The 12,361-nt window shown below is 38.8% G+C and overlaps 1 protein-coding gene across 1 annotated transcript; it reads right to left on the bottom strand.

Moving 5' to 3' along the window:
- Positions 1–753: 753 nt before the first annotated feature.
- Positions 754–10,861, bottom strand: LOC117295267 (homeobox protein SIX6-like). The gene is made up of 2 exons (XM_033777826.1): positions 9,395–10,861; positions 754–3,529 (listed from the first exon to the last, which is right to left on the bottom strand). Exons 1-2 carry the CDS (start codon positions 9,985–9,987, stop codon positions 3,322–3,324), a joined length of 801 nt encoding a protein of 266 aa, XP_033633717.1. The 5' UTR covers positions 9,988–10,861; the 3' UTR covers positions 754–3,321.
- Positions 10,862–12,361: the final 1,500 nt, after the last annotated feature.

Raw genomic sequence — 12,361 nt, 5'->3', positions numbered from 1 at the left:
ATTTCCAGGTGACTTTAAGGGTTAAAATGAAAAGGAAAAAAAAAAATTCCCTTTGAGGTAATGAAAGTTATCAACTAAGTGATAGGAACATTTAAGCTGTATTGAAACCTAGGTAGACAAGTTTTTATTATTTGTGTTGTTTGTGTGAACTATACAATTTACTTTACACCGTTTTCAATGGTCAAGATTGACCGTGGTTTTTAGCAAAGTTTACGGTGGGAATCATCAGGCGTTTCAAGGGGTGATCAGAAAACAGATAACATATTAAGATAACCCATGACATGTTGTATAATAAATGCGGCGATTCCGAAAGTGAAAAGGTACTACAATTTTTCACTTGTATAAGATTGTTCTGTGAAAACTAGAATTTGACACGATTCGGTTATTGCGCCCAAATGCACCTAATATATTTAATTTATCATTTGAATCCTCACACATTTGAGGATGTAGGAGTTTTCAATAGGCATGACCTGAAATAAAACATATTTCAGGTCATACGTTGTTACAAGACATCTCTGCAATATGGCAAAGTAATACATTATTTCAATTGGAATAAAGTAGCAACGTGTTTGCCTTGAAACTTTGAATAAATATCGTCATTTGAGGAATATACACAAATAATACTGATTCCAGGATTGTTTTTTTCTTCTTTCTTTTTTACATAAGGCCGGCTCTCTGCTTTTCCCTCATGGAACACTATCGCAACAACCAGTTTGTCTCCCTCCACAAAACCAATAGAGTTCAAATCGAGGCTGAACGGATTTAGTCTGGTCCTTTACTCCCAAAACACTATTGTACCGATGGACAAAATGGTACAAAAGTAAACCGCAAAAGAAATAACTTTGACATACAAGTGAAGTTTCATCTTTCTCTTTCAGATATGATTTATTTATGAAACATCTTCAGAACATCATGTATTATTTGATCCCAGTTCATTAGAAGCCCCGGAACGCCAGCGGGCACAACACTACACAGTGAATGGCAAGTGAGATGTGAAACACATGAACAATTTAAAAAATAGAAAAGAAAAAAACACAAATTCCTCCTGTCATCCGTATAAGTGTGTGCTACATAATATGTCAACAACAGATCTTTTCTTTTATGTACATGACCCCCAGAAGACGAAACAGAGACAATTATTAGAAAGGTATAAGGGAATTGTAGAATTACATTATAATGCACTAGGATAACGATGTGATCATTAGACCCGACCTAATAATGCTTAGAGTAAAACTGATTGGAGTGAAGGAATCAAGTTATTCGCTTGACGCGTAAAGGGTTTACGGGGATTGTTGTATAACCTCAACCCCCGATTCCCAACGAACAATTAATAAATAAATAAAATTTACAGAAACATTATGCGTCATCAACTAAAGCAAGCAACCAATGAATGACCGACAACACTGTGCTTTCTTTCCATCCAATCAATGGAATGCGTAGAATTACAATTTTGAAGTTGTAGGTCTATTTGGCAGAACTGATTGGAGTTTCAACGGCTGCCTACATTACTATGAATAGTAATTGTTGTTAAACAACAAAATAACCATGTTTAGTAGGAAGATTGGTTTGAAAAGTCCTGTAATAATTGTATCCAGGTTACCAACTGTGTCTGATTTTCCTTACCACATGTTATTTTAGCCCATTATTTCACTTATTTGACACTTTCAAAGAATCTCAGCAAACCAACCTATGGTCTATAACCAGAAATGCTAACTCCACAGTGTATACAAATAAAAGTCTTTGTACATAATATTTCTCTGACATAAACGATAACTACTCTGACTATGATGCATTATTGTGAATTGTTTTGTTCACTACACGGAGGTGTGGTTTAATAACAACAAGTTAGTGTATCCCAAACTAGTGACTGTTTTGTAAGATCATGCAACACTATTCACATCTTTTACTCATATTCTTACTGGTCGTTGTATTTATCAAATGTTCCGATTTGTTTGTTTTGAGTACAACAAGATCATGCAACACTATTCGCATCTTTTACTGATATTCTTACAGGTCTTTGTATGTCTCAAAAGTTGCGATTTGTTCGTTTCGAGTACAAGAAGAAAATAATTCAAAAGTCATGTATAGGCCCACAAACATTGATTCTGTACCCCTTTTTGTTTGCCCTCCATCCCCTAAAAGCGTAAACAAAGACTGCCTACAAGATGATTGAATACAAGTGGTTCAAATGGTTCAAAGTAAATTATACTTTAAAAGAGAGTAGAAGAATCACTAAAATCTTGTTAGAACTGTATTGGGCTGTCCTATCTTCCACGAGTTTCCCCTTTTTAATAGCAACAGCCACAAAATGAACCCATTCGGCAAATCAATACAAATGGAGCAAATAATAATATATTAGACAAGTTAAAAAAAAATTAAAACTATGGAACTTTTGTCCCAATAAGCAAAAATATAAAGAAAACAGTTTGACTGTTTTTGTTTTTTTCTACATTCACACGCTCACAATAACTCGGAACTGTCACGATACCCAATCAAGCTTACAACCTAAGTCAATTTAACAATATAAAATGAAGTCGGTGTGAAGTGTACATATTTTCTAGTTTTACTTGTTCAAGTGATTCGTTCTTGGGCAGACTGTAAGACAACACCAGAAATAATAGGCTATAACTATTCCATATGAAAAAGTATGTTTTCACAACAAAATAATTCACTAATACCGCAGATGCAGTTACGGTTTGTAAGTATTGTAACACACACACGTAGGCCTACAATGTATATGGTATACAATTTAATGCTGAGTCAGACAATAACATAAATGAGAGCATGAATAACTTGGGATGAGTTCATATCATCAAATATGAAAAGTGATATTCAATATCTATAGAACAAGTTCCACGCCGATCGTTGGCGGAGTTTTCCCCGGGCTTTCAACTTCTCGAAGGGTGCACGCCATCCACATTTACACATCCATGGATGCTCCTCGTTCACAGGAATCGTTTTCCTTCAACGATAGGGGACGAACAAACGACTTAAAAACCTCGGGTCGATCTGTCGGGTCTTTTTATTTGAGTTTTCTGCACTTCTCCTCTGGCCTGGGTGCATAACAGCGTCATTGCCAGGTATGACTAAACGGATTATTGATTGGGTGCTCGTATACCCGAGGAATACAGAGTTCGCACTTTCTCTCTAGCCCGTTTCGCCATCATCGTAAACCTTGTCTGGTCGTCGGAGAGGAGTCACGGATAAATACACGGTCCATGGAGTGTTTAAGAGTTCTGTCACGCGTTTAGGGTCTGGAACGGGACGGGGTTCGGCACCCGGCACACAATAACCAGTCCTTAAAAGTGCGGGAGATATTCGTCAGTGCGTTGGACCCGGGCTGATGCTGCGATGCATTAGGGGCGAGCCGATTGGGCTGACGCTCGGCGACCCGCTGTCCGGTGACTCGTCCCCGGGAAGAGTTGTGGTTCCCTCGGACAGTGAGAGGCGGTGAATCGGTGACGAGCCACTGTTGGAGTTGCCACTAGATATCTGAATAGCTTGATGCTGTTGCTGCTGTTGTTGCATTCTGTATAAGACAAAGAAAAAGAAAACAGAAAACTATTAAGTATAACTCATTGGTTTCAAAATTATATAATTTGTCGATTATAAGCAATTTATCACTCCGAAAAAAAGTTATGGACGAGTACCATAAATTGCAAAATATATCAACTGGGGTAATCTTGTTATTTTAACATTGGAAATCCCAGAAATCAGTTGGAATCTAAGCACAGTATAGTATTAATAAAACCTCTTTTAACTATCACCATGCAATCAATTCCGGAAATTCAATACCAGTAATGAATCACTCTTGATTGAGTATTTATGATCCACGTTTAACCCTTTTAATTATGATAGTAAAACACGAAAGCAAAAGATAAAAGCTTTACCATAAGGGACGGTATATATATTTCGACCAGCAATGTTAAGTATTTTTGTGTCATTTTTTTTCTTTCTCGATAACTATGCGGCAGTTTTCCTTCTAAAGGTTTTGATATAATGTACTTCATCGCTCTCTCCATTGCTAAAGGCTGAACCCCGGTTCACTTAAATGCACCTCAACTATTTGCAATCAGAATGAAATCGACCGTATAGGGACTTGAATCTATAGCGAGAATTTGTTTTAAAATACCGTACAGTATTTTTATTGCACGCTGTAAAATTTAGTCTGGACAAAATCTCAAACAGATATTATAATTTTTCGCGACGTAGTAGAGTTTCTATGCCACTGGGTATTATGACTGACATATTAATCGACAAAACAAATACAAAGGCTTTCAATGTCTGATCGAAATGAATTTCTGATGGATTTAATATTTATTTCAAAATTTCGAGTAGGGGGTAAGACAAATTCTGTTAAATAAACCGCAAATTTTATCAGTTTTTTCTTCTACGGCCTTTCGTCCCTGATATTGAGTTTGTGGAAACTGAAGTGCACAAATGTTTCTACTATCAACTGCAAGAATTGACCTGAAAACGAGATCATAAAATCGGTAGAAAAACAGTCCGATATCGAGAGGTCTTGTGGGTGTACCACGTGATAGTCATGTGGGATATTAAATAGTCGCCATGCATTCCCTAAGGTTACTGCGATGTGTTCGAAAAGAATAGTGACTTAAAAAGAAACTACAAGAAAATAGACGACAGCACTCACATTATCAAACAAGGCACTACATGTTAGTCGTCGGGTGATTTAAATGTACTCAGGTGTTTATGATCCTTAGTATTCTTACTGATTGTACATCTTTTGTTTTATGCATGAAGTGTGATGGCTTTTGACAAAGGAAATTATTGCACTTTAAAAGCAATGTCATGGTTGAAACCCTACAACTAATTCATGAAACCCCCTCTTAAACAACTAATTTACACACCAACAGCAAATCATATTTTCGTTAAGTGTGGGATATTTGCAGTAACTTTCCCTTTTTGAATTGAAAAAATAAGTATGTTTTAAAGTAGATTATATGACAGCACTATATATGACAGATATGCCAGTTTTTGATTCATCTCTTTTGGCAAAGATTTCAGATACATGTACCAGTTAACCTTTTTTTAGTCGTGGCAAGAAGAGAGCATAAAACATAAGAAAAATAATCATTATGAATCCAACTGATTCATCTTGAAATATTAATCTCAAATTCTAAGATGTTTTTGGATGATTCTAATTTCATTGCCTTTGAATTGAAACTGATGTATAAAATAACTTGTTGCAAATTGTAAATTTCTGGAATGATCCTGTTTTTAGTCTCTTGAAAGCGCAAAGGTTTAACATCATGACTGCATTAACTATTATCAAAAACCAAATTTGCATCAAAGTGATTGAAGTAAATTTGGCAGCTATAATGAAAATCACCAGACATTGATATTATTGTTCAATTCCGAATCAAATGTTGTCAGTAAAAATGTCAAGATGTTTTGAAGACCTGGTCGACTTGCTCCTATATCTTCTCTATGTCTATCTTTCACTAAAACATATTTTTACTTTTTTATTTATCTTTTTTCCCGGGTCGTTTTTCGAAGCATTACTTGGGCAAACTCGGTCGAAATTTTATCAATCAACGTCCAGAAAAAATACCTTACAAAAATATTAATATAGTCCACTTTATAAATTGCATGTAAAAATAATACCCTGCAACAGAAAAAAGAAGAAAGCGTTTTGTGCAAAAGACTGAGAGAAAGAAAAAGGGTTACGAGTGACTAGTAGCAGTGGAGTATGGCTGTTGTACTAACACGCACACCGGACATTGGTCCACAATGGCGTTACACACATGAACGGCGTTCATTAGCACTCGCTGGGTCTCCAAAACCTGCACTACTTATTTACAGAATAAACAAATCTTGGGAATTAATCCGATGGCGAGAACATGCGTTCATTTCTGGTTGGGAAATGAAAATAGGATAGGCGTGCACTTTCCACAGCCCTTTGTAATAACAATAATGAAACAGACATGTCAAAACTACTGAAGTTACACATAGTCAGAAATTTCATGTAATTTCCCCCGCCTTTTTTGTATTCTTCTCTTTTTTAGACTGATGGAAAGCGGGGCTGTCAAGTCAATTTTGATGCCGAAATTGTGTGAATATTCCTTGTGTGGTAAACTGATACCCAGCAAGCATACACCATGCCCCGTTTGACTCGCCACGTTCCCTGCGTCTACTATGAAGGTGTTACGATTGACAACGCGGGCGCTGTACTTCACCAGCGGGGAGCACCGCTGTGCCACGCCGTTCGTTTGGCGTTTAACACCGCCAGACAACGGGGACAACGGGTATCATACCCATGCAGCTGCGGACTTTGCCGTTACTGGACAATCGCCAAATCGGGAGCCACGCCAAGCGTAAAACTTGACTGTGAAGGGGTAAATCCCATAGAGGACCGGGGGTTGTCGTGTGACCATTTTTCTTCCGAGGTGTCAAATGGTGTCTGGCCTCAGAGGGTTATTTAATGGTGACACATTACAAAGCCAATCTCATGCTGGCTGTACACGTGTACCCGTTCTGTATTATTAATTTTAGGGCACAAAAATTGCAAGCAGCAAGCAAATAATACAGTTGCTTGCAGTAATGTCGAGCCAACATTAGTTCATGGTGTACATACATTAAAGGCCTTCATGTACTTCACTTACACGACGTATTTCACAATGGGTGGACACTTTTCCAACAAAACAGTTAAACCTGTTTATGTAAATGTCAAACAGTCTATAAAATGGCACTTGAACGAATTTATGAATCTTCAACCAAGGATATCGTCACTAGCATACTCTCATTTCGATCTTTTTATTATAAAACCAAACGAACCTGTGCAAAACCTGACTAAATTAAAAGTTTGTTTAGTGTTTAGTTTCATTCTATACGCACCCACGTGCTTGGGTATGTCTGCTTATTTTCAGACACAACGTAAGATTTCTCTTTAGTTTCACTGAAAACATTTCAGACAATCAGTAATTTATATTTCAGTAAACCACACTTCACATCAACCTCGTTGTTATGAAAATAACAACTCAGTATTAATCCACGATTATGCCTGGTCAAATATAACACTACACATTAAAGGGGATGTTTAAGGTATATTTTATAAGTGTCCCTAAATGTATTTAATTGTAGCTGATATGTTTCATTGCAATTAATGAGGTGAAATTGTAATTCTCTCTCCAAGTCGTCTAAAAACTATCACCCACAAGATACCAATTTCATTTAACAAAATGGAAATTCAATTATTCTTTGCATCTGATCTGGACAGGTTTGTAGGTCATTTTATAATTAAGTCTATAGACATAAAATCAGATGCCGAATAGAAAGTAACCCACTAGCGACTTGATAAACAAATTAGATTTTAGCATTTATACCAAAATAGTAACTATCCAACAATGTGCGGATTCACACATTGAATAGGATCGGAAATTTCAGAAATACCTTGGGATTGTATTAAATTGCGCGGCCATTTTTCTTTATTTTATGGGGAAATTCATTATAAACTTCATTGGTACCCACTTCTTGCAACGAAATAAACACAAGAGGAGAAAACCAGTCTGTAAATGGCGATGGAAATGCTTGGAAAATAATGCCAGGAGTGGTAACAATATTGGCATATCGCCTGATGCCGAAGTTAATACTCTTCTTGATTTTACCACCTAACTTTTTGTTTGCGGGAACATTTGTGTTGAAATTTGACAGTGTATTTTAAAAACTTAAATCCTTGAGCGAAGAGGTTTATTTTTGGTGTAGGCCTATTGCAACAAATATTGCTTTGGATTCGCGATCACAGAAAATAAAAATTGTTATCATAGCATTTGTTGCTTAAGAATGTGTCAATGGGGGACAGTAAAATAAAACTTTTAGTTCAGATGTTGAACTCAAAGAGACCAACTTTACAAACCCTCCGACGGTTTTTAGTAATGTTGTCAACTTTTGTTTTATATTCATGGTTAATTTTGTTTAGATTTTTAGTTTTGTTGTGTCGAGAAAAGAAGTTTAGTTTTGTAGCTAGTGTTAGTCTACTACTGGTAATATTCCACGGATTATTTTGTTTTCGTTCTGTCGGACATGTGAAAAGTTACCATTATACAAACAAGCTACAAATATAGACGAAATCTACCATTATCCCCCTCTATAACTTCTCCATATTCAATGCAAATATACAAATCTAAAAAGCCAGTGTTTCTTGAACACAACTAAAAAGGGTACTCTTGTTTAAGCTCAACTTTCGGCACAGATTTAAAATTATAAATTTTAAATTACTCATATAACACAGCAAATATAGCAGCCAAAAAATGACCTTTAATACAACTTCCAAACAATCAAAATCTGAAATTCTATTGAGGGTATCACTTTCCCAAAACAGCCGTGCCATTATTCACTCTCAAATGTAAAATTTAAACCATTTTTTTTATTAAACTAAAGTGCATCGAATTTGTGTCATCGATCCATCCAAGCGTTGATATCATTGGCATGTTTGTGCATGTTCGCTAGAGAAGGTTTGTCTATCGCTACGGAACGAATGGCACATTTTCGTACGGTTATACGACCACGACAAGCAGGCGATACCGAACCGTGTAGGCCGTGTAGATCGCCCCAGGCAATTCGTCGCTTGGCCCGGTACTACGTCGACTGAAGCACACTCAAAAAAAAGAAGGGGTGAGAAAAAAAAAATCGCCGCGATATTCTACGAACATGTAACCTTGCCTCTTGGTATAACACAGGACAATTCACATGGGCATAACAATCGTTTGTTTTAGATTTACCGCTGATTGAACGCTTTTGTACTGGGATATTTTGTTGGTGAAATTTCTGCGGTGTGGATTTTCTTGTTCAATATTGTAGGTCAACGCTTTGTCAATCTGACGACGATACAGGTGGTAAACATTGGTTAATAATATCTAAAAAAAACGTAATCGGTCTGTGGTCAAATAGTACTTCCGAGGTCTTGGCACCCTTTTGCAGTTTGAAAGAAAGGCCAAATTTCAACGAAATCTTCGGACAAAGCATCTTTGTTACCTGTCAAAGATATCTTACCCAACACCCCGGCCCAAGTGAATTGATTAGGTTGGTCGAGTGGGCAGTTTTCTGAAAGTGCACTTAACACTAGGTTGATTTCTTTGGAACTACAGTAGACTTTGAAAAGTCGCTAACTATCCACTTGTTTCCTGAGCCAGCGAAGCCCTAACTTCGTTATGTTGATCAGTGTATACCTTTATCACTTATAATCCGAGAACTATCGTTTAAACATGAAACCCTTGAAAACAACTTTAAGCAGACCAATGATAAACACTTGTTTTATCACTTTGTACATAGAAGCAGTTGGATTGCGATGGAATTGCGTATTATGTGGTAACTGTGACTTTAACCAGTCGTGGTATTATGACATAGATACGAGTTGGAATAAAACAATACTTGCCTGTTTTTGGCCGCTGCCGCCCTGTCTCTTTGACGTCTATTCTTGAACCAATTGCCAACTTGTGTAGGTGTCAGTCCCGTGGCATGAGCCAGTTCTCTTTTCTTAGTTGGGTTAGGATAAGGATCTTGAAGATACCACTCTCGTAGGAGACTCCGTGTCCTCTCCTTGAAGCAGTGTGTCTTTTGCTCACCGTCCCATATCGTTCTGGGCAGGGGAAACTTCTTGCGCACACGGTACTTGTCCACCGGACCAAGCGGTCTCCCTCTGAGTTTTTCGGCTTCTTGGTAGTGAGCCTCCAGCCACATGGCTTGCAATTTCGCATGCGATTCCTTGGTGAATCTATGGTTCTCAAGTATGTGATACAGTTCTCTGAAATTCCCCTGGTGGAAAGACACCACCGATCTCGCTCGTAGCACGCTCTCATTCTTATTGAGGGCCTCGCATGTTCCCGGCGCCACGGGTAGAGACCAGAGAAACCTGGCCAGTCTATCGATGTCCCCGCTCTCTTCCAACGTCTCGCAGACGCTGGCGATCTGAGCCGGGGTGAAACTCAGCGTCGGGAGAGTAGGTAGCGGAAACATTGAGCCGAGCATTTGGTCGTCCCGTCGTCACTGTAAGCACAGACACTAGACACTGTGGCACTCACTGCTTTAGCGCCTCCAGTTCTACTTTCACGTAGTTCAGTCCACGACACACACCACCCAACAACACACCATTAGCGTTAAACACCGGGGTGTGGCTGTACGCTCCGATATGTGTCAGTTTTTATCAGCCTGGTTTGTGACACAGCCCATATTATCGCCACTATCATGCGCAGCATTTGTTGGATAAATGGTTTTCGATTGGCTTAGAGGCAATTTGTTGGCCGGTCACCATGGCGACAGTGTCAATCAATGTCACGGCTGTCAGTCATGTTATTAAAGAAACAAAGGGCTGACCACATGGGCCGGCTGAATAGCAGGTCCAATTACACACGAAAGGGGCAAAGATTCGTGAAGCTAGAATCAACCCAATGGAAAGGAAGAATAGATGAAATATCTTTACGCTTAACTGACTCAATTCTGCTGCACTCGGTTGAAATCACAGTAGTTCAAGGGAGCGGGGCAAATCAGCTTCACTGCCGTTACCTTTCACAAAAGCACCCCGTTCTGAAAATAAAATTATCGTAACAGGGGGACTTTCACTCTACACGGGTTGCCACTTCCACACCGATACACGTTTGAATTCGAAAGCGACGAGAGGCCCTATATTATACCCTCCGTGGATTGGAGTTTGGTCTACGAGGAAATCACTCACATAACACAGTGAGTTGTTCATTTTCTAACCTAAGCTCTTTTCTTTAAGTACTTCAGGTAATTCTTACAATAACAAAACTCTCGTGCTCGCTTTTAACGGCTGGCTGGTTGAGGGAGAGGTAATGGCGCCCAATGCGCATGTTAATTGCCACTAATTATCGTCATTGTTATTCTAACCGTTTCGCCAGGCAAAGTTTGGGTATTCAACGAACAGAGGTCATTGCGCAGTTCTCGCTCGCTTCCAGCTCACGGAAAATAACACAGAGCTTTTGACTTGATTCATATTATTTCACATTATTCAGCTGAATTTTGGCTCGGAGCAACGGGCTAGTTTTTTTTTGAAGCTTGTGTGATGCAATGGATTTGACACGGTGCCATTGCTCCAAACCACAGGGACAATCAGCGTGTAATCATATAGAAAGCCCACGGTATGTAAGCATCGCTAGCGGGCTCACTACAATGTAGCACGCCGCCTCTGCGTCTCTGGTCATGGGAATCAAATGCAACTAGAAAGCTTGAATATTATTTGTTGTTGGGTTAGGATCCTACTATTCATTTCACGCATCGCTTCGATCATATTTGACATAGTATTTTATTTTGTATTGCTAGTCACCTTTCCATGTTCATTTACGCGTAAGCGATGCAGCATGATCGATGACAAAATCACGTAGTAAGTGTGACAAAAACAATAGCAGTCACGTTTATTCTTATTAATAAAATGTCAAAATCGCTAGTGCATAAAGAAAGTGATGTGTTGATTTTAAGTTTTGCCTGTGAATATAAACATCTATTTGAGTTTATTTGCACATGTATTGTGTACTGACATGGCAATAGGTTAACATCAGTTCATGTTAACAACCTTTTGCAGTGTTAACGAAAGTCGATAGTGAAAAACATGTTGTTATAGTCGACGTAGCAAGTTGATGCTGAGCTGAGCACTATTTCCTTTCTGGCGTACTGTGCGTTAAGACCCATCAAAGCCCAACGGCCAACCCCCTATAATCCAACAATTTTTAGCTCACAGGTTGTGCCACCTTGCACCCTATTGTCCAACTCTTCCGGTCCCAAGACAAAATACGATCGCTTGTCCAACAAGCGTCAAGAATAAACAACGAATCTCCAGACTTTCCCAAACCAATTTTCTCTTTTTTTTGTTTTTTTTTCTATTTTTTTGCTCTCTCTCTTTTTTTTCTGTGATCGTAATCCTCGGAATGCAATTGTTGACGCGTTGTTTGGCAAGTAGTGGCAAGTGTGTATCGAGTTACTTAATGACAAAACGGCAGCGGGCTTCTAGCTTTATAATTACCAGAAAGAGGAGTGAATAAGAGAGAGACTGAGATCGAGAGAGAGAGGGAAAAAAAGTCTTTGGGAAACTTGGCTGGGCTCTAGGGAGTATGAGTGCACTATCGAAGGCGAAGGCCTGGTGATCGGTACACAAGCCTGCCACCAACACTCCAGATCATTTTCTCGACTAGAAAGACTCACTCTGCGCCTGTGTAAACTTGCTGAAACCCCCACCGACAATATTCTCCTGGCGCGCCCTTTTTAAATTTTACCAGTGACCAGACGTACGGTATCGATGGCAGGGTGAAACATGGCCCCTTTCTGTGGTTGATTGTCCTTTTTCGGCTCACTATTCGAACACATCGCCACTGATGCTCTTTGAAATTGA

Source organism: Asterias rubens, chromosome 1 (genome assembly GCF_902459465.1).
Source record: "Asterias rubens chromosome 1, eAstRub1.3, whole genome shotgun sequence".
In the NCBI taxonomy this organism is placed as follows: Eukaryota; Metazoa; Echinodermata; class Asteroidea; order Forcipulatida; family Asteriidae; genus Asterias; species Asterias rubens.
The sequence above is the reverse complement of the archived record's forward strand: the minus strand, read 5'-3'. Positions and strand labels throughout refer to the sequence as shown.